The sequence below is a fragment of the Leptonychotes weddellii genome, chromosome 6 (assembly GCF_054177405.1).
Source record: "Leptonychotes weddellii isolate Sample4059 chromosome 6, ASM5417740v2, whole genome shotgun sequence".
Taxonomy (NCBI): Eukaryota; Metazoa; Chordata; class Mammalia; order Carnivora; family Phocidae; genus Leptonychotes; species Leptonychotes weddellii.
Window position 1 is genome coordinate 117,055,949 of NC_138374.1, and position 26,042 is coordinate 117,081,990.

Sequence of the window (26,042 nt, forward strand, 5' to 3'; positions counted from 1 at the left end):
AGTCAGACTTGCCTTCTGCCCAGAGAGGCCAGGTCCCATTGGGGCAGGCCTGGGCCAGCTGGCTTCTCCAGAGCTTTACAGGTTCTGGGATCTCATTAGCTGCTCTGCCAGCCAAGGGAGGCAGGGACCCTCATTCCGTGGCAGATGAGCACATAGGACAGAAGGGTGCAGTGATGTGCCCAAGGTCACGCGGTGGAGTCAGGCTGAAACCCAGTCTCCGGAGGCCAAGCCCAGCTCTCCTCCACCTGCCTCTTGAGGGTCTGCACGCTGAGAGCCTGTTGCTCAGCACCCCCAAAGCAGACAGCCAGACAGGCCGGCAGGGGCCCTGGGCGGCCCCAGCATCACTGTTCAGGCCTCAGCTGCCATGGAGAAAATGTAAGATGGTTGATGCTCCAAATAAAACACCGCTCATGGACTTGTACCTCTGGGTCATGAGATGTCAGGATTTGAAATATGGTTGCCGGTATGACATGGGAAACCCAAGCTTTCTCCACTGCAGCTATTCAGTAGCAAACCCCCTGTAAGCTGTGTGCAGATGGAGGCAGCGGGGGGGTTGGGCGGGGCCCTCAGGTCGGGCGGCTTCTGACCTGTCTCCTATTCCGTTTTCCCCCGCAATCTCCCTCGTGCCTCGCAGTGGGACGCCTTCTCCATCCCCGAGCTCCAGAACTTCCTAACAATCCTGGAAAAGGAGGAGCAAGACAAAATCCAACAAGTGCAGAAGAAATATGACAAGTTTAGGCAGAAACTGGAGGAGGCCTTAAGAGAATCCCAGGGCAAACCTGGCTAACCGGTCCTGCTTCCTCTTCTGGTGCCCGTGGATTTATTTTTATTATTAATTATTATTTTGCAACAGACACTTTTTCTCAGGACACCTGTGGCGGGTGCATCTGTGCCCCCCCTCCCCCGCCGGCAGTTCCAGATGTGGCACGAAACCTCTGAGGGACACGCGTGCTCGTGGGCCAGGCCCCCGCCTGCCACACACCACCTCCGAGGAGCAGGACTGGGGAGGGGAGGTGGTGGTGGCAGGGGCGGGGAGGGGGGAGAGAAGAGCCTTGGATGTCAGCAATCCACGAGCCCTTGGTAAGCCAACCAGCTGCCTCTCTCATCACCAAACTGGAATGGTTCGCACCGGCCGGCAAAGGAAAGAAGAAAGGTTTTAGAGCTGTATGTTCTTTCTCTGGGTTTTATTCTTCTTCAATTTCTCTCTTATTTGCCACCCATAGACCTTTATTTATGAGTCAAAAATTGTAGCATATTCCTTGAGCAGGTCGGGGCTAAGCCCCCGAAAGCAGGATAATGCTCGTAAGAGGATTGCCCCCCACTGTCCCAAGGTGCCCGTTGTTCATGCTCAAGGGAAGGTCCTAAAGCCACTGGCCCCAGATGCTCAGGTAGGGAGCACCAAAGCTGAGGCTGGCTCAGAGATTTCCAGAGAAGCCACAGCCTGCCTTGGCCCTCATCACTCAAGAGTCTGCACACACGTAAACCCAAAGGCATATATTTATCTGCACGTGTGTGATGCCTCGTCACTTCTTTGTCAACAAGCGTTTGTTTTTAAGTTACAACTTGGAGTTTCATATTGCCATCATCCTCACGTGTTTTCACGAAGGGAAACCAGCCATTTGCCATTTTTAATGTCTCCTGCTGAGTACGGAAATCAGGCAGTCAGAGGAAGCCAAAAAGCATTGCAGAGAAATGTGTCCAGCTTGTCCTCAGCCTTCCCCCGGCCAGACAGCAGGGGAGGGCCTGGCCGCCCTGCTTTCCCGCGTGGCCTTCTGCATGGCCTCCTTCCTCCCACCGGGACTCTGGGGTCTCCAGGTGCTGCCAGAGGAGCTGCCTTGAATACAGACGGGGATCCTCCCAACTCAGCCGACTTGGAGTCCTTTGTGTTCCGAAGCCCGGGCCAGCCCGTGGCCCTGCGCTCCGCGAGCTTGTGGGCCGGCCTCCGGCTGACCTCAGTGCCTTTTTGTTTTCAGAGAGAGACGGGAGCAGGGCGCACCTGCTTGACGCTTGCTGCTGGCTTGCTCCTTCCAGAAAGGGGACCATGGTGGTGCGGGAGGCGAGGCCAGGGGAGCCCTTCCTCCGAGAATGGGGCGAGAGTCACAGACCTCCTTCCCCTCTAATGTCCTGGGCTTTGACTCCCAATAAGTGATGTCAAACCCCATGGACAAGGTGGATCAGATCCCCAACTTACACCTGTACTGGATCCTTGTTCGGGTGCAAACTGAAAAATAAACTAGCCAAGCAACTGAAGCAAGTGGCCAGGGCTGCAAAGACCCTCCAATGCAGAGGGAGAAGGACTTTTCACGGCCAAAGCAGGGCCGGCTTTCCAGTCCAGCCTCTGAGAGATCACTTCTTCGCTGTCCTCTGCCTTCCCAGGTCCTTCCTGGGTTGGGTTGAGCCCCAGCTTCTTTGTGTAGCCTCAGAAGTCCCCTCCACAACCCTTGCTGTGTCCACACCGCCCCTGATCCCAGAAGGAATGCTGCCCCCACGTCACAAAACTGTGTGTAGTCTTCAGAGCTGCAAAAGCAAGACAAGCTAGCAGCTCCAAAAGACTTTTTAGGCCCCCAGAACCCTGGTTCTCTGCCATCTCATGCTCAGCCTTATTGCTTCTCTCCCTTAAAAAAAATCTCTCTCCCTGCTGTGTACTAAAGGGCGCGGGTAGAGAGTCCTTTTCCTTCATGCTGCATGTCTTTAACATTAATGGAAGGCACAGCTCCTGCTGCAGCCGCTGTGAATGCTGCTGAGAGCCTCCCTCTGGTGGGGGCGGCTATTTTATTTTTGAGAAGGAAAATAAAGTCATGTACATATATACATAAAGGCATATAGCTATATATAAAGAGATAGGGGTGTTTATGAAATAAGAAAATTATGGAAAATTCTGACTTTATCTAAAGCACAGTTAGACCCAGGAGCCACGCTGAGGCCTGAGCCTCGATGAATAGTCTGTACAAAGTATCCCTCCCCCCGGGGGCGGGTATGGCGGCTGGGAGTGCCTTCTATCCTTGTGCTGCCCTGTGTGTACATATTTGTTTTGAGGATATTTTCTTTTTAAATGTCTTTCTTATATGGGTTTTAAAAAAAGTAATAAAAGCTTGTTGCAAAAATGACCCAGACTGGAGAGATCTTCTTTGCCCTTCACCACCTCCTGGAAATTGGGAGCCGGGGGAAAGGGTGGGAATGGAGAAGAGCACGTACTTCTGCACGGAGTCTGATTTTCTCCCGCCAGCGAACAGAGGAGTGAAGGCTGCTGGTCAATCTTGAGAAACCTGTCCAAGCGCGTGGGCCGGAGGGTGCTGCCCGGGTGCCCAGCTGCTGAGCTAGCCCACAGAGCAGGAGAGGAAAGGGGATGTGTTCTAGAAAGAGATCCTTGTAGAGTGAGAAGAGGGGAGGGGCTTTCTGGAGCCAAGGATGATTAAGCATCAGGACAGACTACTGAGGTGGACGATGATTCTTCCCTGTCTGGAATTATTTAAAAATAAGACAGAGAGGATGCATCTCTCAGAGTTTAAGGTCACCTCACCTAGAGGGGGAAGGCTAGATGAGGCGAGTGAAACAGTCCTTTCACAATAGCACTATCTAACTTCCATCAGAGGAACGGCTCTGTCATCACGGAAATAACCACGTAAGGTTATTAAGAAGAAATTGCTGCCCGCCTTCCAGGAGGGAGCACGCGTAATGCACTGAATGGGGCCCTTTGGGCCACAGAGGCTGGTCAGAGCGCAGCCAGCTCACTCCCTACCTCCATCCAATAGACATTCCTAAAATTATCCGAGAATCGGGCTTATCTGTAACATCTGTTCGCCTAGACCTCCAAGAAGTAGGTCTTTTAATAACTTCGCCAAAACCTGGCCATGAACCATTTTCTGCTTTTCACTGCAACTCATTCGGTAACATCATGGGATTAAGTTCAAAGTTACTAATTTGACCTTGAAAGAGACGGTTGGGCTTAGCACAGAGAAAAAAAAATCCATTCAACAGCCTAACCTTCCCCAGCCTTCTTACACGTGCCTATGGTGTTCCTGAGGAGGAGAGCGAAGGTGAGTCAGCGCAAACGGGTCATTGTTACCGGAAAAAACCACTCAAAGCACAGGTCCTGACAGCACAATCTTAGCAGAACTCTGAGGTAAACCACAGTCCGGAGTGGAAGTGCATTCTAGACCCACCCTTGCTGTTTACTGGCTTTGTGTCTTTAACAGAGATCAACAAGGCGAGACACGACCTCTCAGCCTCCAATCAATTTGTGCAAGGTAAATCATGTTTGTGAAAGAAACTTACAAAGTACTACACGTTATCTGTGTTCATATAAGGACCATATTCCATTACTACTATACATACCACACTCCCTCAGATCAAACTGTCTGTCCAAAGGTTCTATGTCATAGAATCTTGTTTGGGGTCAATTTCCAAAAATCCCTTCCTCAGTTCCATAGGCTCATGCTGGCAGAGAGAGGATTAGTAAAATTAAGGAGTTTACTTACAGTGAGTCATTAGTGACAAAGACTGTTATTCTAGGTCTAATAACGAAAGGTAGGAAGCGTCACACACACACTTTCATAACCATCCCTTTCTTCCTTTCTAGCCCCAGATGGGTTATTTGTGAATAGTGTGGATATTTTCAAGTGTTTCTTATCTTGATTTATAAAAAAAAAGGGGGGGGGGATGAGAAAGAAAAAAAAAGTAAACTCTAATTGTTTTTTGATGGTAAAACCAAAAAACTCTAGAAGAATTCAGCTCAGCTCTCACTCCTTCCTTTTGTACAAGGAGTGCTTTGGTCACAGAAGTGACTCCCAGGAACTAAGCAGGGACCAGAGCAGTGCTTCTGAACCTTTCTGGCAGCAAGTGATCCCGCTGGGCACGTGACAAAAGCATGGGAACCTCTCTTGGGAAAAGGAGCATACAAAATCCTGCACACCATTTCAGGGAGTTCACAGACTCTCTGAAGACCAACTGAAGACCTCTTCCACGAGCCCCCAAAAGTTGGATAAGACTCTTTCCTGTAACAAAGCCACCTCACGATTTACTACGGCGGGAGGCAGCGTGCCAGCGTGGGGGAAGAATCGTGCAGGGGAATCCAGATGCTTTCATGATTTCTTCTACCTGTCCAGCCGGAATGCTGCTGCCATTCAGAGCCAAGCCTTTCTTCTTTGGCCTGGCTTGATGGCAGAGAACAGCTGAGTGCTGCTTCTGGGCGACTAACTCTTTAGAGATGCGAGGGGACTCTTTTGGGGCAAGGACGTTAATTAGCGGGTAGGAACAGATGAGCACGAGGGTGTGGACTATTTGCTAGAGGGGCTTTCAAAACACAAGGTCCTGCCTGCCTGAGCTTTGGATGAGCCACCTGCCCTGAAAGCAGGAAAGGAACTAAAACCACTGAAATCACATGAATAGAAAAGGCACTCCACTACCACCTCTCCTGTCGATGTAAATTGACGTATGACTTGAAAATGTAGTACAACAGTCTAGCTAAGTGGAGGAAACCAGATTTAGGTTAGAATAAAAATTTATTTTGGTAAAGAATTATATTTTTTCATTTGCAAAAGCTGAAAATGCTCGTATAAATGACCAGCCCAGAGCCTGGATTTCCACTGGATCGACCACATGAGACAGGAGTCTGTTACTTCTTCTTGCCGGGTTTGGGGGCCTTTTCTAGGCCTTGGATGTGTTTTCGAGGAAGCTGATAGTCTTCTACAATCCAAGAAGCAGAAACTCCTAAGTGGGGCATGCCCTCCCCAACACCACCTATGCTTTGTGTCACAACGTCCCTCCTTGGCCCCGACCCCCACAGGCCCTGACCCACATGGCTACCTCCCACCCCCGGCCCCACTGTGCGCCCATTCCCATTATCAACTTCTCTTCAGTCAGCCTGCATCCCGTGACCTGCTCTTCCACACCCAGCTCGAACCCAGCTCCTCTGGGCAGTTGTCTGGGATGGGCCATTTATCCTTACACCTCATGGCTGATGTGTGTATTTTAGCAATTTTCACTCTGAAAGCCACTTTCTAGATATACTTGAGGCATTCATAATTTTCTCAGGAGAGAGAACGTGTTCATCTGTGTTCAGTCATGTGCTTGTCTATTTTCCTCTGTATTTCTTCTCAGCACCTCCTATCGGGTTCTTCACTTAAAGGGGTCAACTCCAAAAGTTTACTACAGGGTACTGCCTTAGGCCCTAAAATACATGTGCTTATTGAGCATGCACTATGTGCCAGGCCCTGAGTGTGAAAAAGGGATGAAGAAGGCAAGGTCTCTGACTTAAGTTGCTCAGTCTAGCAGGGGGTTCAGACATTAGAAAAAACTGGTCAAGTGGCAGACACTAACCAGAAAAATAAACACAAGTAGAAAGTGCCACATAGGCAATATTTTAAATGCTAATTTAAGGACAGAAAAAATGGGACATGCTCTGAGACAGGCTTCCCGGGACCCCTGAGCTGGGCCGATGAGGCCCTCCGTTGGGCAGACGTGGGCTGTGGGAGGGCACAGTGCATGAGGGAACAGGGACACAAGCACCGAGTGTGCATGGGGAACAGTGAGGACAGCAGTGCGGCTGAGGCCTGAGGTGGGGGTGGGGGGCGGTGAGAGCTGCCAGAGAGAGCTCGAGGGGAACGGGAGTTGGAATGGGAGGGTCTTATTTATTGAGCATAGGGGCCTGTTCTGCAGGCACTGGCGTGGCACAAGGAGTGTTTAGAGGAGAGTGATGGAAAGCGGACTCAGGCAGAGGGGACGTGAATCAAGGACAAGCCGGAGGCTGGGTGACCCAGAGTTGGGAGAAAGAACTTAGGCTCTGGGGTCTGACAAAGCCAAGTCCGGAGCCCAGCTGCAGCGCTGAACAGCTGAGTATCTGAGGGCAAGCGACTGAGCCTCTCTGAGCCTCGGCTTCCTCAGCTGCAAAACACAAACAGTTCTGCTACATCGTTCTGATGAGGAGAGATGGTGCCTGCAAAAAGCCCAGCAAAGTACCCAGCATGGTTGGGATGCTCTATAAAAGGGAAAGCCAGGAAGAAAACTACTCCAGTGGTATGGTGGAGAGAGCACGGACTCGGGGGGCCAAAGCATCTGGCGCAAATACCGGCTTGGTCTCTTGCCGGCCCCTCACTACACACTGACGGCCACAGACACATACATATGTACGGCTGTGATGACTAGAGGGGCTGGAGTTGGTGGGAAGGTTCTGGCCAAGTCAGACCCGCGCTCCTTCTCCAGAGGAGATGCTCACCAAGTAACAGCCGGCTGAGATGACGGACCTGGTTTCCCTGGATCTGGACCTGCAGGCCGTCCTTGGCCCCAGGGGCCGGGCTGACAGTCGTGCTAGCCTGGCATCGCTGCTGGAGCACGGCTGCCACTGCGTACGGGTCCAGACCGTAGGCCTCCAAGTTCCGGACCACAGTCACCTGCGGGGACAGAAGGCAGGTGGTGGGGGGACCGCACGCCCTCCCCTCCACAGGGCCTGCTGGAGCCTCCGCAGCCGCTTCACCCGCCACGTTCACCGTCCCGACAACCACGGGCCCTTTCCATCCACATCGTTTATTTTTATACTTCCTGATTCTTTCCGTCCCATCAGTATCTGTGTTATATACATAGTAGAATACTCTCTATCCCACCTGCAACATACACTTTTTTAAAAAAGGCTTTTTGTTATGGAGAATTAAAAACATAAATAAAAGTAGAATTGAATACTGTGCTCCTATGTTCCCATCATTTCAACAATTATCGACTCATGACCAACCTCAATTCACCTATATCCCTGTCCCTATTGCTTTAGAGCAAATCCTCCTAAACATCAGTTCATCTTATCTACAAATGCTTTAGTACTTATCTCTAAAAGATAAGGGTTCTTTTATTTATTTTTTATTTATTTATTTTTGATAAGGGTTCTTTTAAACATAAAGACAAAACCATCATCATACCTAAAAATAAATGGACAATAATTCCTTAATATCAAGCATCTCATCAGGAACACAAATATTTTTCTATTATCAACTTCACAAATGACTTATTTGTGATTTTGAGATTAAAAAAAAAAACACTGATACTTAAAAAAAAGTCACAATTCTTCCCTTTTTGAAACAAGTTCTCTTGAATTCATGACTAGAGATAGTAGAGTATGTTACCATCAGGAATGGGTTGGGAAGGGCTGCTTTCAATAAAGTCATAGGTTCCAAATAACCCAGGCTTGTCAAGGGACTCCAGCCCCAGAGAACCTCAGAATCGATAAGACATTAGAGATCACATCTATTCCCTGATGTATGCACTCTGGACTACATCTTCCCCCAACAAGTGGTCACCCAATTGTTGCTTGCAGACCTCCAGACAAGAACTCCCTATTTTGGAAAGCACCAGTTTTAATTTGGGACAATTCTAACTGTTACCGTTAATATTAATAGTGTTTCAATAAGCTAGTACAAATGTTCCCTGCTTTTTCAAAGTTCACGGTACACCACTTCGCTCTTATGAAAAGACCTACATTAGTACTTTTTTTTTGCTAACTGAAAGAAATCCGGAGGGTTTCACTCTTACAAAGAAAGGTGAAAAGTGAACATAGCGCTCAGCACTGGTTTTGCAGGGAGCCCGCACAGAGCCAGCGTGCACCCCGAGCAGCAGCAAGAGGGGGGCCCCCGCCAAGCTCCTGCCCCGGGGACGACACTCAGCACCTCAGCGCCCAGCCCCCAGATCTCTGAACTGTGTCTGGGAGCATCTGTGCTTTATCTCCAGTTATTCTGTGCATCTGTTAGCAAGACGTGTCCTGACGTATCAGAAAAGCCTAAGAGAGTTATTTTTTGGGGTCTGGGAATGCTCAAAATTTTTTCCATATAAAGTCATGGTAATTGCTTCTTTGCTTTACCCCATTTCAGCTGACAAAAGGTTTCATAGGAATGCTCCACTTTCAGCTAGCGGGGGAAACCTGTATATACAGAAATTGCTTAGGACAGAGTCTGGCACATAATTACGCACCCAAGAAATAGTGGCTATTGCTAGTTATTATTGAGGTTCTCATTACTGGTTCTCATTTACTCACTGCTTAAATGCCAAGTACTATTCTAAGTGCTTCACCCATGTATTTCCTTCATTTGGCCCTCACGATGCCTTATATGGTGGGTATTATCCCCATTTTTCATATAAGAAAACTCAGGGAAAAAACCATTCACTTTCTCAAGGACAAGCAGCAAGGCAAAGGTCACATTTGAGCCCATATCTCTAATGCTAAAGCCCACTCGCATAACCCAAACACTAGAAAGTTCTTTATCTGGAACCCAAGCCTGTCTGCTTGGGATTTCCATCCAATAATCCTATTTCTGTCTTCCCAAGGCATCTCAGCATTAAGTGCACTCCTTTTCCCAAGGACAGCTTTTCACACACTTGGGCCAGATAGAATTAGCTCCCTAGGACTCTGTGTTGCCGGGCTACACACACTCACTTCCTTCAGCAATTCTTTATAAGCTGTTTTTCCCTGAGCAAGGCCCAAGAGGTAATAGAATGAGTAAGAGCTGAAAGCCCGTAACAGGTCTAGGAAAAAAATAAAAACAAAATCTTGTTTACCTTTGTAACTAGGCTCTAGCAAGTGTCCTAGCACAAAATCCTAGAGGGTAGGAGGTGAGAGGGCCAGCTCTGCCTGTTTTATACAGGGCCCAGCCCACTCACACAAACATGGCTGTTTCATAAACAATCTTTGCGGTGTTTGAGGCCAAAATCTAAAAACCTCCAAACACGGAGCACCTGCGTGGCTCAGTCAGTTAAGCGTCTGCCTTTGGCTCAGGTCATAATCCCAGGGTCCTGGCATGGTGCCCCATGTCGTGCTTCATGCTCAGCGGGGAGTTTGCTTCTCCCTCTCCCTCTGCAGCTCCCCCTGCTTGTGCACTCTCTCTCTCGTTCTCTCTCTCTCTAATAAATGAAATTTTTAAAAATGAATGAATGAATGAATAAATAAATACATACATACCTCCAATCACATTAGAGAGACTAGAACTTAGCGGGGATATTAAATCACCATCTTCCAACACTGTGTCCTTTTTTTTTTTTTCTTTAAAGATTTTATTTATTTATTTGAGAGAGCATGCAGAGAGGGAGAGAGGGAGGGAGGGAGGGAGGGAGGGAGGGAGAGAGAGAGAGAGAGAGAGAGAGAGAGAGCACGAGCAGGGGGAGGGGCTTAGGGAGAGGGAGAAGTAGACTCCCTGCTGAGCAGGGAACCCAGCGCAGGGCTCAATCCTAGGACTCCAGGACCATGACCTGAGCCAAAGGCAGACGCTTAACCCAACTGAGCCACCCAGGCGCCCGTCAACATTGTGTCTTTTTTAAAATTACCTTTTTATTAGACGCTCTCTGCGCTACGGTGATGTCAATTGGGCAGATTTTGCCTTTCTTCATAACGGGCTCTTGTCCTGGAAAGGTCACTTGATAGGCAGGCTGCAATCTTTCCAAACATCTGAAACAGGAGTTCGTGAGCTACAGACTGATAAAGCCAACAGAAATCATCTCATTCCCCACTGCTAGTGGCAGCTGGGTGTGAGCCAGGCTCGTGTAGGCAGCGGTTTGCCCCAGGCTGCACTGAGAATCACTGACCTCACCTAGGGGGCTGCATCCAAGGCCAATTAAATCAGAAACTCCGATTAGGCATATATGTTTTTTAAAGATCCCTGAAGTATGGCCCAAGTCAAGGCCCAGGGATTCAGGGAAGGGATTCATTAGTGACTTGAGCCCCTGGAAACTGTCCAGTGGTCTGTTCTTCTGACACTCTGCCCAGGCTGCCTTGGGGAATTGACTTCCTGTCTCAAGACTCTCACGTACCCAGCCTGGTAAAGTGCTGCTTCCCATCTGTGACGTGTTCCGACTCATCTTCTAGAGAAAGCCTTTACCACAAAGAATGTCTACCTTTCATCTAACCAGATTTTCTCTTGGTATCATATATACTGGGACTGTACAAACTTTCTATAAAGGGCCAGGCAGGAAATATTCTAGGCTTTAAGGGCCACAGGGTCTGTGCAACCACCCAACTCCGCCGTTGTTAGCACAAAAGCAGCCCACAGACAATGAACAAATGGGTGTGGCTTATTTACATCAACAGGTAGCAGGCCAGATTTGGCCTGTGGGTTGTAGTTTGCAAACTCCTGATAGAAATTATTTTCAGTTTTGTTCTGTGGAAAAGAAAGAGCATAGAGTCTTTCCTTTGATGACTTTAAGACAATTCCTCCCAGCCTCTTTTTGCTTCTAAATCTTTTTGAAGGTCTTATTTTTAATTAACTGTTCTTTTTCTTTCTCCCTTTAAGTTCTCCTATATTGTGTTGGCTCAAACCATTCCAAGGATCCTCCACATAAAAATTACCAAGCCCGTGTTTATGTAGACTAGTATCAGTTGAATTATGGAGAGAAAGTCAAAGACTGAGACAGCGATGATTCTAAAGTCCAAAGGATAGACAATAAGGGGAGGGGATAGAAACGTTTGAGAGGGACTGCCAATCCCCACTACCTGGTCAGGAGACTGTCCCATGGAAGCTTCATGACTGTGTGCTGTTCATTTTTCTCTAAGATGCAGTCACATAGGATGGGATCCAATTTCACGAGACTAAAGGGAAAGAAGAGGCAATAAGGAAATGCCAGCCCTGCCCCTTCTGACCCAAGGGCCAGCTCAGGATTCATCTCTTCTATGTCCTTTGTAGTCATTCAGGACCATGAGAACCAATTCAGGGACCAGAGCCCATGAAGCGATGCACCCTGTGGATGGGAGGTCCGGTATGTTTTCCAAGGACAAGCGAGCAGCCAGCAGTGGAGCGGGGAGTGGGATAAATCCACACACCAGGATTCTTGGCCCAGTTCTGCTACCTAACCATGATCAGACTGCTAGTTCCCAACTTTTTGATCATGGGGATGTCTTTTGAAAGTGAAAAAGAAAAACGGTAATGGAATGCTCTTCATTTAGTAGTTACCTTTTGTGCCAACTTACTAAGAAAATAGAGGATACCAAAAAGCCATGATGACTTCAGTAAAATTTTTCTAAGCTGCACTTGATTCCTCACAAGGGCATGTGCATTTGGAAAACCAGTCATGGGTGTCTATGAGCTACCACGTCCTCAGGCTACAGCCAGTGTTGACGCCACATATGGATCCGAGCACCCTGGACAAGCCTAGGTGTCCACAGCCCATGGTTTAGAAACCACTGGTCTTGATTCTTTCGAAAAGGCTGCGATCTCCTACGTTCCCCTCTATCCCAGACATCCTCCAAGGTGTATCCAAGTCTGTGCTGTCGGGGATTGACCGATCTTCAGCAGGGCTCCCCAGCCACTCACTTTTTGTTGTCCGCATCGACCAGGTCGTTCTTCTTGGCATAGTTGATGATGATCGTCCGGACCTCAGCACCCTCGAGAACGCTCCCCTTCCTAGGTCAGAAGTGACAGGGGGCGGGGGGTTAGTTCGTGCTGTGCCAGGAGACAAACTGCAGATACCAAGACTCACTCTCTGCTCAGTAGGCTGCTTTCCTTGGCTTTTTGAGCTTTGTTTTCTTCCCTTTCCTGACCGAGGTGAGCAGGGCCTCGTGAAGGATGATTACAGGGAGGAAAGGGAGGCACCTGCTCTCGTTCGTTTAGTCAGAGACACTGTCCAGGGGAAGGAGGCTTGAAGTTGGATGTGGGAGAAAGGGGGACCAGGGGCGCCACAGGTTCTGCCAGTCACAGAGGAAGGCTACTCAGCTTGAGAGGAACTACAGGCCGGAACACCAAGCAGGCAGAGGGCTGCTCTCCAAAAACTCACTTGTGGCCAGACTCCTGGAAGAGCAGGGTCATGCTGGCTGGGACACAGTAGAGGGGTTTTATATCTGGAGGGTGATAGGGCTGTTCCCTGCTACCCTCCTGGATAGTCTGGGAGGTCGGGGAGGGCTCGGGTATGACGAAAGATGTGATCCTAAAACCCAGCAGAAGGAAAGAAAAAACACATTTTATACTAGCATCTGGGCAGTTCCCAGCCCGGGGCCCAGGTGCCTTGCGGTGGCTGAGCTACAGTGAGCAGGCCCCCTGCACTCACCTTGGGTGCTTCCAGTCCACAGCCACAATGCTCTCCACCCCTCTGCTCAGCTCCTCCACCTGTATAATCTGCTCCTGCTGCATTTGCTGCAGGAACTTAGAGAGCTAAGGGAGAGAGGGCCAGGGGTAGGGACTCCATGGATTCCATGCCCATTCTGAGCACCCGATGTGCCACACACTGAGCGAGGCCGCTCCTGGGGATGGACGCATGACAGTCCCTGCCCTCATCAAACCGGGAACTGGGAGGCCCCCGCCCTGAGGCTCAGGGAGTGAGAAGCTGCTACAGGCTAACTGGGGAAGTCTTCCAGAACTCTGGTCAGATACAAAGGGGCGGAAGGGGGAGAGGGGAGTGGGTGCTCTCCCAACTGCCTCAACTCAGGGAGAGTTTTCTTTCCCCCTCCCCTGCGCCCCCCATACCTGGAATCAAAAAGCTTAATTCTAGCCCAAGCCCTACAGACGGGGCTTCCCCAGGGTCCATCCAGCTCATGGCGCGTGTAAGCCTACACATCTCTCTGTGTGGGTCTGCAGAGAAGGTACCTGCTTACCTTTTTGTAGCTTGATTTCTTCACGTCCAGCTGTCGTCCTTCAGGGCTGGTGGTAGACGGAAAACAAGTGAAGCTAACAAAGCTGCTGAGAGGAGGGCATTTTTCCTCAGCCTTCCTCCTCCGTGTTCAGAAAGAAGCTGCTATTCCAGAGCCCTCTGCCCAGGGGCAGCAGCAGAGAGGGTACCGACTTTAGGACACCCTAGATCACTGCTGTGTAACAGCCCTTTCTGTAAACACGGAATGTTCTCTACCTGTCATCCAACACGGCAGCCACTGGCTGCATGTGGGCTGTTAAGCACTTGACGCACAACTAATGTGACCGAGGAACTAAATTCTAAATTTTATTTAATTTTAATTAGTTTAAATTTAAATAGCCACATGTGGGTAGTGGCTCCTGTACCGGATATAGCTTTAGAGTCCTCTCGAACTGGACCACCACCTGTGGCCTCCAAAGCTTCGCCTCAAGGTGAACCTTGCCAACATCAAGCTCACTGAGGCAGCTGGGCCAAGGGCAGGACTGGCACTCTATCCCGTAGGCCCTATCTGGCCACAGCCATTCATCTACTGTCTGCTGACACAGTAGAGCTGAGGAGCTGCAACAGAGACTGGTCTGCAAAGCCTACAAGATCTGGCTCTTGAGAGAAAGACTTTGTGAACCCCCACCCTACAGCTGTTAGTTTTTGGGGGGAGGTTCCTATGAAAGCCATAATCAGGCCCTCTTCTCAGAACTTAAGTCTTCTCTCAAAATGTGGCAAGCAATAGCCTTGGGATTCACAGAGAGTCCCTCTAGAACCCGCCCCAGGTTAAGAACCTCTATCCCAGAGAAGATTCTAGGATCTCTTTCCCAGTTACTTATAACCCAGTAAGGTCAGCAGAAATTACCAAGTATCCCACCACATGCTCCAGACCCACCTGGTACAGGACGCCTTAAAGGAGCCCACATGTAAGCAGGAAGAGAATTACATCAAAACCACTTTTTAAAAAAACAGAACAAAATTCTCAAAAAGAGAAAAGTTGAGTTGTGGTATACCAATCAAGGAGCAAACCTTCTGATAGGATTTTTCCTGGCTGCTTATTAAATGTGAGGTCAGTGAATCTTGACAACAATCCTACAAGTGCTGGAAATTCGAGTTCAGAGAAGCCCGATAACAAGTTCAAATTCACCTTGTTCCAAAACCCTGGGGAACTGGCATTTGCGTCCAGATGGCTGTTTCCAAAGCCCAGGTTCTATCTGCATGTATTACTGTCTCTCTTGGTGGCCTGTGTTTGGGGCCACCCCAATGGCCTCCCCCCACAATGACTCTTCCTCCTGATACAATATAATGTGGCCCACCTACTTTGCAGGGAAAGTGTGGAGGGGTTGAACGTTCGGAAGAAGCCTCTTGACAAAAAGGCTGCCCCGGGATGCTTCCTGGACAGGATGTGCTGCCTGATTCACGAGCCAGCCCAGAATTACCATAGCAGAGGCAGTGCTCAGAGAATCTTGGGAATTTTAACCTTCATTTCTTCAACAACCTTTCACTGGCTAAAATCTAAGTTTTTAAAACTCAGGACCTGATTCATTTGCCAGATCAACTCTCCACTCCACTGTCTCCACAGCATGTCCCTCAACCAATTCCCCCATCCTGTCCTGACACACCACCAATGCACCAGAGAAAGCCCCGCGGCCCACACCCTGCCTTCCGTACCAGCAGGAGAACATGTGGCTGCCAAGGAGCGTGCTGGTGAGTAAAGGGAGGTCAGCTTTTTTGACTTGGCACTTTAAAGCGTGCAAGAAGCATCGCTGTAACAGTTCATCCATTTGCTCTGCAAGGAAAAGACAAGAACCATATTTTTCTGAAGGCTACAGGATGCCTGTTGCAGTACAAGTAAACACCCCACCCAGCTCCACCCCTGCCTCACCCCCTCAGCCCTGGAAGGAACCCATTCCCGGGTCCCAAAGCTCCCAGACTCTCTTGAGCATTGAGCCTTTAAAGAGGGCACACCCCAGAGGAGGGGTCCAGCCACCAGGCCCCCCCGCCCCCCGCCGGCCAGGAGCAAATGCTTCTCTGACAGAGAAGTCAGAACCAGAAGAGACCGCGGAGGCCTCTGTAGCTGGAAGCAGTCCAAACGCCAGGGCACACTGGCATGCCGGGAAGCAGGACTTGTGGGGCAAGGACTCCCTGGTGCGACGTCAAAGGGCTGCATCACCGCCCTCACCAAAGATAAGGACTTTGCCGTCCTAGAGCTTCGGCACCACTCTGGTCGGAAGCAGAGTAGAACACGTTTCCTAAATTGAGAGGAGGTGGGTCCTTCTACTCCCAGAGCTATACCTTTCAGGCTCCTGCTGTCTGTGGGGTCTGGGTTCAGGCCCCTGACGCTGGGGTCTTCTGAGGCTTCTGACAGGGACTTCTCCCCACACATCTGCTGTTGAACCTCGCCATTCGCCTTGTCCTCTCCCTCCAGGGTCAGGCACCTCACGTCTCCCTGCAGGGCGGGGTCTGCCTGGACAGACCCCTTCTCTTCATTGAGATCTGGGGGATCCAGGGCCAGTGGAGCCAAGGAAGGTGGAGAAGACTTGTCTCCAGATCGCCTAGAAAAACTGCACGTCAGAAACGCCGAGCGGCAGCCACAGCACTCTCTGATTCTGGTCAGGGTCAGCTGAGAGTCCGGAAAGAGTGAGAGCCACAGGCAGGGGTGTCCAGGGGAGGGCAGAGAGCCCGGGCTCTCACCTAAACCCCATTCCCAATTCTGGGCCCAGAAAAATACCATGCCTCAGCTTCCTCATCTCTGAAATGGGGAGAGTAATTCTTGCCTCCAACCTATCCTATCCCAAAGGAATAATAATATCACTCATCCACATCTGGGGACAAAGAAAGATGAAAGAAAAAGCAGTTAAAGAGAAGCCCCCAAAAGGATTCCCCTCACGTGAATTAAAAATAAAACCATTTTGAATTCAATAACAAAAGTAAGGTGGCAAACGCATCCGCAGTACGAGTTTGGTGAGATCCGATCCGAGGCTCAGAGTACATGACAAAGTACAAGCACCCGGCCTGCTCCGGGACTGCAAGTCAGTTGCTTCTGTGTTCTATCAGGATGCGCTCTAACTTGCAGAGTAGCGATGACATGCTTTCATGCCACTAAGCCTTAGGAAGACAGGAAAAAAAGCGATGCTGCATACGGAGCATGCAGCACGAGATGACGGAAACCAAACCGAGTTTTCACTGACGGTTGCAGCAAGTCTCAATAGTATTGTGAATAGTGAGGCCAGACTATGTGTTTAAGCGATTCTGATGAGGTAAGTACATAAATATTTTTAAAAGGTGGGGGCAGGGGGACTGAAGCAGCCACCGGTGGAACAATTCAGGCAACATGACCTTGACAGCCATTGTGCAGACTGACAGAAAGCAGGGCGTCCGGAGAACATCGGTAAGCAGCCCTCACACGTCTGCGGAGACCCCGACTGTGGTTGTACCTCCTCCAGCAGGGCGGGGTTTGGCCAAGCCTTATAAAAGGAGGAACTCCAAGGCTGGGCTAGAAATGTTAGGATGAATCTACACCAACAGGCCACAACACTTGGCCAAAAGACCAGCTACACCACTTTCAAGAAAAGCCCTATTTACTGTTTTGGTAAAACGACAAGAAAATAACCAAAGAAGAAACTAGTATGCGGTTTTAGAAAGCAATTATTACAGTGAGAAAACGTGACTTCCATAATGGGGAGGAGATCTGCAATGTGAAACCTGAACAACAGAAAAATGATCAGGTTATGACCGTGGTGCCTGAGGATCTACTCTGCTTTGATTTGGATTCAGAAGTGAGAATTTCTGAGCACTCGCCGTGAGGCAAGAAGATGCCTAAATGTGGGTGGCAGATAAGGCAGCATCTACTGAAGCTATAAAAATAAAGAATATCACAGTGCGGAGAGGCAGAGTAGACAGTCCCTAAGGTCTTCTTCTAGGCCTAGGATTCTACCGTTCACCTAGAAAATAATCAAAGTTCTCTGTAATTTCTTCCCCAAACAAGAAAAAAAAAAAAAAGTTAAACCGACCAACCAATCCATCCATCCATTTTTTCCTCCACATTTAGTGAAGAAATGAATGTCTGGAATCAGCGACTTGCCTACAGACATGGCAGGGCCCCAAACTCTCACTTGTGAATCCAGGCCCCATGCCCTCTCCACCCACCCAGCTCTCTGTAAAACAGAAGAGACAGAGGACCCACCACAAGTGGTCCCGGTAGGTGTGCAGCATGGAGAAGCCCCTCCCCTTGAGGCTCGAAGTCAGCATCTCAGCTGTGGACACGGCAGCAACTCCGATGGCAACAGGGGCTCTGAGGAGGAGGAAGCCAGAGACGTGGGTCAGGGAAAGCTTTTCAGAAGGGCACACGTCAGGGGCATCTTTCCACTCATGTGCTAAAAGCACCACATTGGCAAATCTGAAGCAACCGCCTGTATCACAAAACGAAACTCAGTCCAGCCTCAGTTTTCTTCCGATTACCTATAAATACAACTCTCAAAAATCCCTTGACCAAACATTCCCCTTCTGTATAAATAACTCTTCTGTTGACGTTATCACTGTTTGTTTTTATTCCTACAATGAATCAAACCCAGGCAGGACTTGCAAGGATATTTAAAGTTCCCTTTAATTTCAAAACTGTAAAATTACCTCCCCTACCTTAAAGGCCTAGCCATCCTATACAGAGCTTCAAAAGGAAGGACAACTGTATGCCATAAATGAGGCTGTGGTATACCACAGGGAAGAGAGAAGAGATAAACAGTGGCACTAACTCGAGAGGTTCCTTCTGAGTTGGCTCCTTATAACAGGCCTCGCTCTGTGTAACGAGCAATCTAAGAACTGGGTGCGTCCAGAAGATCGAAAACAATCACATTTACAGTAACTACAAAAACTTCCAAAGCCCAAATGAGAAACCGCCTCCGGCCCAGTGTTACTCAAGCATTGCCCACACACTGCCCATAAGGACGGGTGACCAACTGGATAACAGTGGGGGGACATACAAGCCTGGCAGGGTCACCTGGGCACAAGGGAGATGATTCAAGGGCAGAGTTCCCAACCTGAACTTAAGAAAGATGTTTGCTAACCTGGTGTCCCCACTGACTGTCCCCAGAGGTCAACTCCTGCCACGGAAACCTTGAATCTGGTTTCTTTCTCAGTTCCTAAAAGAGGGGTCTTTTCCTTTCACCTCTGGAGGAGTCAATGGCTCAGAAACTTAGGTCTCGAACATGGTTTGTATTATTAATAAACCTCCTTGTACCTTTATTCTCGGCCACAAACCACTCTCAAGCTTCATCCCCCAATACAGTCTAAAGGCCAAACCAAGCAGGCCAAATATACATTTCTGTAGTTTTCTCCTGTTCTGGATAGAATATCGGGAAAGCAGTGACACCACCAACCTTTTCAACTGCAAGTTGTGCCAGTTCAACAAGGAAGGAAACATTTCTAGGTACTTGGTTCCAAAAGGTTCAAGGAAAACAGGAGAACATGAGTAGCAACATTAAGATCTTTGAACACTGACCCCTCCTGTGCCTACAGTCTCTCTTTTCTCTCTCAAAGCAGCAATGAGCAAAATAATGAGATACCATTGCTCACCCGGGATGACACAAATGAAAATAACCCATTGTATCCAGTGTTGGTGGAGTGTAGGAAAACAGGCTCCACATACCCTGTAGGTGGGAGTGAAAATGGATACGGCTTTCTTGTAGGGCAGCAGAAAAATACACCTGATCTTTAGCCTAATAGTTCTGCTTCTTAGTGTCCACTCTGGAAAAATAATGGCACTGGTGTCCCTAGAGGCATCAGTAAGACTGTTCGTGATGAAGACAAACTGGAGGCAACCACAAGGTCCACTAGGAGAGGACCACGTAGGAGGTAAGAAGACTCAGCATAACTGAGCTTGCTGACGTGGAAAATGTCCCCTTGATCTTAAGTGAAAAAACAATATAAAGTATAGTTCTGTTTATTTGTATTTTTAAACATACATACCCAAATCATACATTTTCATACACAAACATATACATGCACTCAATATATGTATCAGATGATACTTCTAGGAGCAAAGGGCTTTGGGGTGAGGGGGGTTTGATTTTTCAGGACTGTTTATATGATTACTTCCTAATTTATTTTTAAAAAGAAGCTGTGTGGTGATGGCTGAACAGCTCTGCAAATACACTACAAATCACTGAACTATACATGTGAGAAATAGGTGAATTTTACAGTATGAAAACCACATTTGAATAAAGCTATTAAAATAATTTGAATAAAAAGGATGATGAGGGGTGCCTGGGTGGCTCAGTCGGTTAAGCGTCTGCCTTCGGCTCAGGCCACGATCCCGGATTCCTGGGATCAAGCCGGGATCAAGCCGGGATCGAGCCCCACATAGGGCTCCCTGCTCAGCAGGGAGTCTGCTTCTCCCTCTGCCCCTCACCCAGCTCGAGCATGCTCTCTCTCTCTCTGAAATAAATAAATAAAATCTTTAAAAAAGAAAAAAGGATGATGATGTGGATGTCGGAGAAAAAAATGTTAAGGCCATGAAAAACAAGGAAAGACCAAGAAAATGTCACAGATAAGAGACAAAGAAGACACAACAATTAAATGCAATGTGCTGTCCTAGATCGGATCCTTGAGTGGAAAAAAGACATTTCGTGGAAGAACTGAGGGAATATGAACAAAGTCTACAATTGTATTAATAGGATTGTACCAACGTTAATTTCTTAGTTTTGATAACTGTACTATAGTTATATAAAACATTATCATTAAAGGATGCCGGGTAAGAACTCTATACTATCTTGGCAACTCTTACATAAATGTAAAATTATTAAGAAAGAAAGAAAACAGCAGCAAATATGCTCAGCTGAGCTATGTGGACACCCACACAGGCTCACTGCCATTCCCCCATGGCCCACTCTCTGCTTTGGGAAAGAAGAACCCATTTTTTTCTTTTAATCCTTTATCTATAAGCTTTGGAAGTTGTCCTTTCTCACCCCCTTCCCCAGTTTTACCTAAGTTTTCCCCCCAAAGGCACAGCGGACAGGCACAGTACCTGTTCCCCACCAAGGCAATGGCACAGAGGTCCCCCTTCTGTACCTGCGGCAGACCAGCAGGGGGCACCACCAGGCCTGGAAGCATCAAATCTGCGGCAAACAAGACAAAAGCATCACGACGCACATTGTGCCTCTAACCAATTCCAAGTTTTACTTCATCATTTATGCATTCACTCAACCAACAAACACTCATGAAGTATCAACTAGGTTATTGATAATGAAAATTAAGAAATGCAACCTAAGCATCAGACCTTTTCCCTTTGGGGGGGGCTAGTGGTCAAACTGAAGCACCAAGCTGACAGTCAGGTTCCATGATCGCTTATTCTGCTTTCCAAAATTTAGCTTATTGATTTAAAGTATAGCATATGGTTCACAAAGCATTTTCTGATTTAAGTACAAAGTACGAAGCTTATTGAGGCCTTTCAACAGAGTCCTAGCGGCCCAGGGACCTTATGGAAGCAGCCAAGTGAGGGAGGAAACACACATGGGGAAAAAATTCCATTTTTCAATTGTATGAATACAGGAAATGGGTACATATATTAAAGTAGTTGGCCCTTACTAAGTAGGTTTTGGCCAACAGCCAGAATATAGGAAAATCCTCTTACCTGCTCCCCCGACCAGTTTTTCGAGCACCAGAGGCCATGTTGTGAACGTTGGGAGAAGGTCAGGATAGGACCACAAGGTGTATACTGCCCAAAAAGAGACACAGAAAGACTTACTGCCAAAAGGTCAATCCCCTAGGGAACTGGCAAGCCAAACACTAAGGGCACTTAAATTAAGAAATAGAAAAGAAACTCAACTCAAAGCTAGAGGGGAGGCTGTGAGGCCCAAAGAGGTTTCCTTCTTAAAGCAGGCAGATACTTAAAAAACTGGATGTCACTCGAGACTGGGAGGCCCCTATGATTCCACCTGGATGCGGCAGCAGCAATGGGCACGGTAGATAAAAGCGGGGACAGAGACCCAACAAGGATTCCATCTGTGACCTCAGAAGCAAGTAAGCGAAGAACAGGGCGCCAGCCTGTAGGAAATGTTGAAACCTCCCCATGTTTATTATTTTTATTCCCTCTGTGTTCACAGTGATTAGCAGTAAAACCTTAGATCAAAAAGGGCCTGTCTGTAGAGCCACCAAGTGGAGTGGGGGCACAGGGAACCGAAGGTGACCGCGTTGCGCCGCTGCAGCCAAGCTTGGGGGAGAAGAGCCCCAAGTGACAAAGTCGGCGTCAGCAGCTACGGAAAAGAGAAAAGGACACTTGGGCGCCTGGGTGGCTCAGTTGGTTAAGCGACTGCCTTCGGCTCAGGTCATGATCCTGGAGTCCCGGGATCGAGTCCCGCATTGGGCTCCCTGCTCGGCAGGGAGTCTGCTTCTCCCTCTCCCACTCCCCGTTTGTGTTCCCTCTCTCGCTGTGTCTTTCTCTGTCAAATAAATAAATAAAATCTTTAAAAAAAAAAAAGAGAAAAGGACACTGAACGTCTGAGATCTGTGACAAAGAGAGAAAGCAAAGGATCCTGAGAGCCGGGCAGAGCCTCAGAAAGAATCCTGTGAGGTATCTCGATTGAAGTACATCAGTAAGACAGCTGGGTATGTAGTTTAATTAACCTAGCTTCCTTCCTATCACCGTATCTCTTCAGTTTCTTAAGAAAATCCTGCTAATGAAGTTTTAAGAATATTTTTTACATGTCCTGAAATCCCACCCTTTTCAAGACCTCTGCTCCATCCCTACTTAACCCACTATGAATTATTATTCCTTCATCTCAGAACGTCCCTTGCCAACTTATCCTCTTCCTGTGTTAGCCCTGTTATTCTCCCTCCTGTAGCAGTTCTTGATCTTGAAAGACCCAATTCTAGGGACACTGGGTCCAAAAAGATCCTTAGGGATGATATTGGGAGATTTTGCACTTCACGTTTTAAGTAAGGCAGTTTAATGAAAGAAAGAAGGAGAAACAGATGTTAGGCAAGGATGATAGTAATGGCCATCTCCATCCTATTGACATACCTGTTGGATACAGGTTTTTCTCCAGTTCAAATAGGATGGGGTTACCACCACACACGTACACAGTCACTGCATCCCCTCTGTGAGCATACAACTTCACAACGTTGAGCTCTTCCTTTCCAGGTACTAAGGCAGGGACCTGATCTCTTCCAAGAGTGGGGAAAGCAGTGGTCACATCAGCCCGAAGCTTTCTCCTGCAGAAAGCAAACCAGTACCCGGCGTGAGTCCTGCCTGGACGGATTTTAATACATAGGAAGGACTCCCGAAGGACTTCCTATAAAATCACAAGGGCCAAGGAAAAGCTGGTTGATGATGCCCTATTCTCATACACTCTTCCAAAACATCCTATTCTCTTTCTCATCCAATGTCTCATCTATTTTCACATATTCCTGGGGGCAAGTCTTTCCGTTTTACAAAGAAAGAGGACAACTGAGAACCAGTGAGTAATCAGGTTAGCCTGACTAGAAACCCAGCCCTACCTTCCAGACTCCATGCCTAGCCCTTGGACCCACCCCTTTCCTCACATCTGCCTGGCGCATCTGTCAGTTTATGGTTAAAAAGCTATACGAGGGCACCAAGAGTGACTAGAGAACACTGGTTCCAAAATTCGCAACGTGGTATCAGCATCTGCAACACTGCGTAACAGACCCAGTTCTTAAAACATGGCCCTTAATTCTCTCCCACTTCACCCTCCATCTGTCTCTCCTGCCAGAAGTAACCGCCACATCCTTTTTCTCCCGTAGTTGTAGTTCTCGGTGCCCCTCTGATTTTTCCTAAGGGACTCGAAGCTCTTTGGAGGACGGGGACCCTGCAATCCTTCGTGTTTGAACCCTCAACACCTTATGTAGACCGCAGTCAGTAAGCGCTGGCTGAATTACGTTTTCCTTTAAACTAACTAGAATATCCAAAAGATAGCCTGGGAGACAAACCAGGCCTGCTCTCCATCTTCGCCCTCAAAATGAGTCTAACCCACCCCCGCTCCCCGGCTGGACATTCCCTCGGCCTCCACCCCAGGTCGGCTGAGCTAGCTCAGAGAGGCAGTGGGCCAGCCTCTGCACTGAGAAATGTCTGGGTGCCCTGGCGGGCGGAGCAGGCCCCTCCTCTCCCTCACCTGTCCGGCCCCTTCTCTCCCTCACCTGTCCGACCCCTTGATGGCCGTGTTGGACTTGACCCGAAAGGCCTTGGCAAACATGTCTGCTCGAGTGGCCTGGGGAGGGGAAGGAGAGCACAGAAGCCGGGACTGTCAGGGAAACGAGAACGCGGAGGCTTCCCGACCCGCAGCCCTGGGGGCAGCCATGCTGGGGCCCAGCTGGGAAAAGGGCCCGGCTGGAAACCTGGGCCGCTCGGCTTCGCGGCTACAGGCGCTGCGGGGACCGCGGCCGGCCCCTAGTGGCAAGGCCGGGAACTGAAGCAGGGCGGGCGGGGCCTGGGGAAGGCGGGGCGGATTCCCTCTCGGTCGCCCTCCCTCGGCCCGGCTCTGCGCCTGCGCGAGCTGCTGGCGTCTGCGGGGGTCTATTGACCCCGCAGTGGCAACCTTGACTCGGTTAATTTCCACTCGGTCGGTGTTAGGTTGTGTTCGGTCGGTACTGTGTCAGTCTCTGTGCCATTCAGTTTAGTTCAGCTCCACAAAATTAATTGAACTCTTGTGTTTTATTAGTTTTGCAGGCCTCTCGAATTATTTTAAGGGCTTTTGTTTATGAAAGTCTTTACATTTTATTGTACGCTAGAGGTCTCAGGATTTTCTCCTTGTTTTTAAATTTACGTGAAATGATAATAACAATAACAGAGAATCCACCCTTGTCCCAGGTTTGCCCCGCATGTTATGAGGAGAAAACTACAAATGATCGTCAAAGCTATTTAAGAATATTTTTGGCCACTTTTAGGTAAATTTTTCAAAGCGTTATTGATTTTTGAGTTCAGGCTTTATTTGAAGAGGGGAGGTTGTTTCCAAAACTAAAGGAATAACCTTGCTTATAAAAAAAAAAATCTGTGAGGCAGATTAGGTTCAAATTATGGTTTGGCTTTTCCCTTCCAATGTGATCATGGGCCAACGGCTTATTTCTGAAACTCCTGCATTCTCTGAAAGATTTGGATGTAACACCTACCTCATAGGGTTTCCATTAGAAAGGATGGAGGTAATGTATGTGATACATTACACAGTGCTTTGCAGATTTCCAGTAATATATTTAAAAAGTCTCCGACAGGGGTGAGAGATGGGCTTCCCTGAGAGGGGCTGCTGTGCGCACCTGGGGTTCGGGCACCTACTAAATTAAATTTTGCATATGAAAAGTTAAGGGCAGAGTGTCCATCCACCAAGAAGAAAAAATCCTAATTGTTTGATTGGATGACACAGTTACACAAAGAAAAATTCCACATTGACTGTCCAAAGATGAGGCCTTCCACAGTGTCTGCCCACCACCACCATTCTTGGATGGGGTCCTAATCCCACCTAGCTCCCCACCCCCCCGCCCCCAATTTGGGTTCCTCCTACACTTCTGACCCACTAGACTTTTATTCTGAAGCATCCCAGCAACAAGGCCAAAGTCAGAGGAGCCCAGAGGAGGACAATGCCACAGAACCTTCTCTCTTTGGGCACCGGCCCCAGCAACACTTTGCGGGCGTGTGTGTGTGTGTGTGTGTGTGTGTGTGTTGGGTGGGGGGGGGATGATGCCAGACTGTGTTGCTGACTAGGTCGATTGCAGCACAGCTACTGAGGTTGCTGAGGAAGGTTATTCACGGGAATATTGGAAATAGATACTAAAATTAAATAAATAAATATGAAAACACATTATAGATAAATGTGTAAAATAATCTCCCTTCTCTATAAAAAAAGGAGATTAATGAACACTGGAATGATGTCAGAAACTAATAAAAATATAACTTTATTAAATGAAGGAATAGATATAATGGAAGTAAGACTACTCGGCATACTTCTCATATTACTTTGACTTTTGAAGCCTGTAGGTGTTTGAACCACCTGGGTGCCTCAGTTGGTTAAGTGTCTGACTCTTGGTTTTCGGCTCAGGTGATGATCTCAGGGTGGTGAGATTGAGTCCCACACCGGGATCATGCTCCGCTGGGAGTCTGCTTGAGTTTTTCTTTCTCTCCCTCTGCTCATCCCCCCTTTCTCTCTCTCCCTGAAATAAATAAATAAATAAAATCTTTTAAAAAATGTAGGTGCTTTTCATATTTTTAAGGTTAGCTCAAAAGAGAAAAGCAAAATCTAAAATTGAAAAAAAATACTAACGCAAATAAGTGTAAAGCTCTATTAATCAGAGTTAAGAATTATTTCAAGTCATTTTTGAAGAGAGTAATTACACTCACAGTCAAACATCCTGGGACAAAATAAATGCAAAGACATTTTAACCTTCATTCAGCAGTTTAACTGCTAATAGTAATGTTTGCATTATACTCTTAATATTATTTCTAAAAATTCTGAAATATAAGAAATATAAGAATAGAT

At 48.1% G+C, this 26,042-nt stretch overlaps 2 protein-coding genes and 1 long non-coding RNA gene across 10 annotated transcripts in view; 1 reads left to right on the forward strand and 2 right to left on the reverse strand.

Annotated features, from left to right (window-relative positions):
• RASSF5 (Ras association domain family member 5) overlaps nucleotides 1-3,107 on the forward strand; it is a 64,558-nt gene extending 61,451 nt beyond the window's left edge. For both annotated transcript variants that reach the window (XM_081825138.1, XM_081825139.1), the window contains one exon: nucleotides 635-3,107. In XM_081825138.1, coding sequence (XP_081681264.1) covers nucleotides 635-787 — 153 coding nt within the window. In that variant the 3' untranslated portion in view covers nucleotides 788-3,107. The remainder of the gene's footprint in view (nucleotides 1-634) is intronic.
• The window catches only part of LOC145722356 (uncharacterized), a 285,608-nt gene that overhangs the window by 172,189 nt on the left and 87,377 nt on the right, over nucleotides 1-26,042 (reverse strand). The window lies entirely within an intron of this gene.
• Nucleotides 1,663-23,954, reverse strand: EIF2D (eukaryotic translation initiation factor 2D). 7 transcript variants are annotated; one of them, XM_081825133.1, is made up of 15 exons: nucleotides 23,691-23,953; nucleotides 22,583-22,773; nucleotides 21,194-21,277; nucleotides 20,547-20,678; nucleotides 17,753-17,860; nucleotides 15,862-16,130; nucleotides 15,238-15,355; nucleotides 13,550-13,595; nucleotides 13,006-13,109; nucleotides 12,736-12,885; nucleotides 12,276-12,365; nucleotides 11,459-11,554; nucleotides 10,297-10,417; nucleotides 7,214-7,388; nucleotides 1,663-2,024 (listed from the first exon to the last, which is right to left on the reverse strand). In XM_081825133.1, exons 3-15 carry the CDS (start codon nucleotides 21,229-21,231, stop codon nucleotides 1,663-1,665), a joined length of 1,809 nt encoding a protein of 602 aa, XP_081681259.1. In that variant the 5' UTR covers nucleotides 21,232-21,277; nucleotides 22,583-22,773; nucleotides 23,691-23,953. The 7 variants fall into 7 exon arrangements, with proteins under 7 accessions (XP_081681259.1, XP_081681256.1, XP_081681257.1 ...); XM_081825130.1 differs by having other exon boundaries at nucleotides 20,588-20,678; nucleotides 23,716-23,949; XM_081825131.1 differs by having other exon boundaries at nucleotides 15,862-16,121; nucleotides 20,588-20,678; nucleotides 23,716-23,948.

Bases quoted from the DNA above. Each gene is read 5' to 3' on its own strand.
- EIF2D (XM_081825130.1), bottom strand. From the start codon at position 23,771: ATGTTTGCCAAGGCCTTTCGGGTCAAGTCCAACACGGCCATCAAGGGG. The intron at 22,774-23,715 runs GTGAGGGAGAGA...TGCTTTCTGCAG, and splicing joins GCCATCAAGGGGTCGGACAG to GAGAAAGCTTCGGGCTGATG. The intron at 10,418-11,458 runs GTAGTGGGGATT...CTCCTGTTTCAG, and splicing joins TGGGACAGTCTCCTGACCAG to ATGTTTGGAAAGATTGCAGC.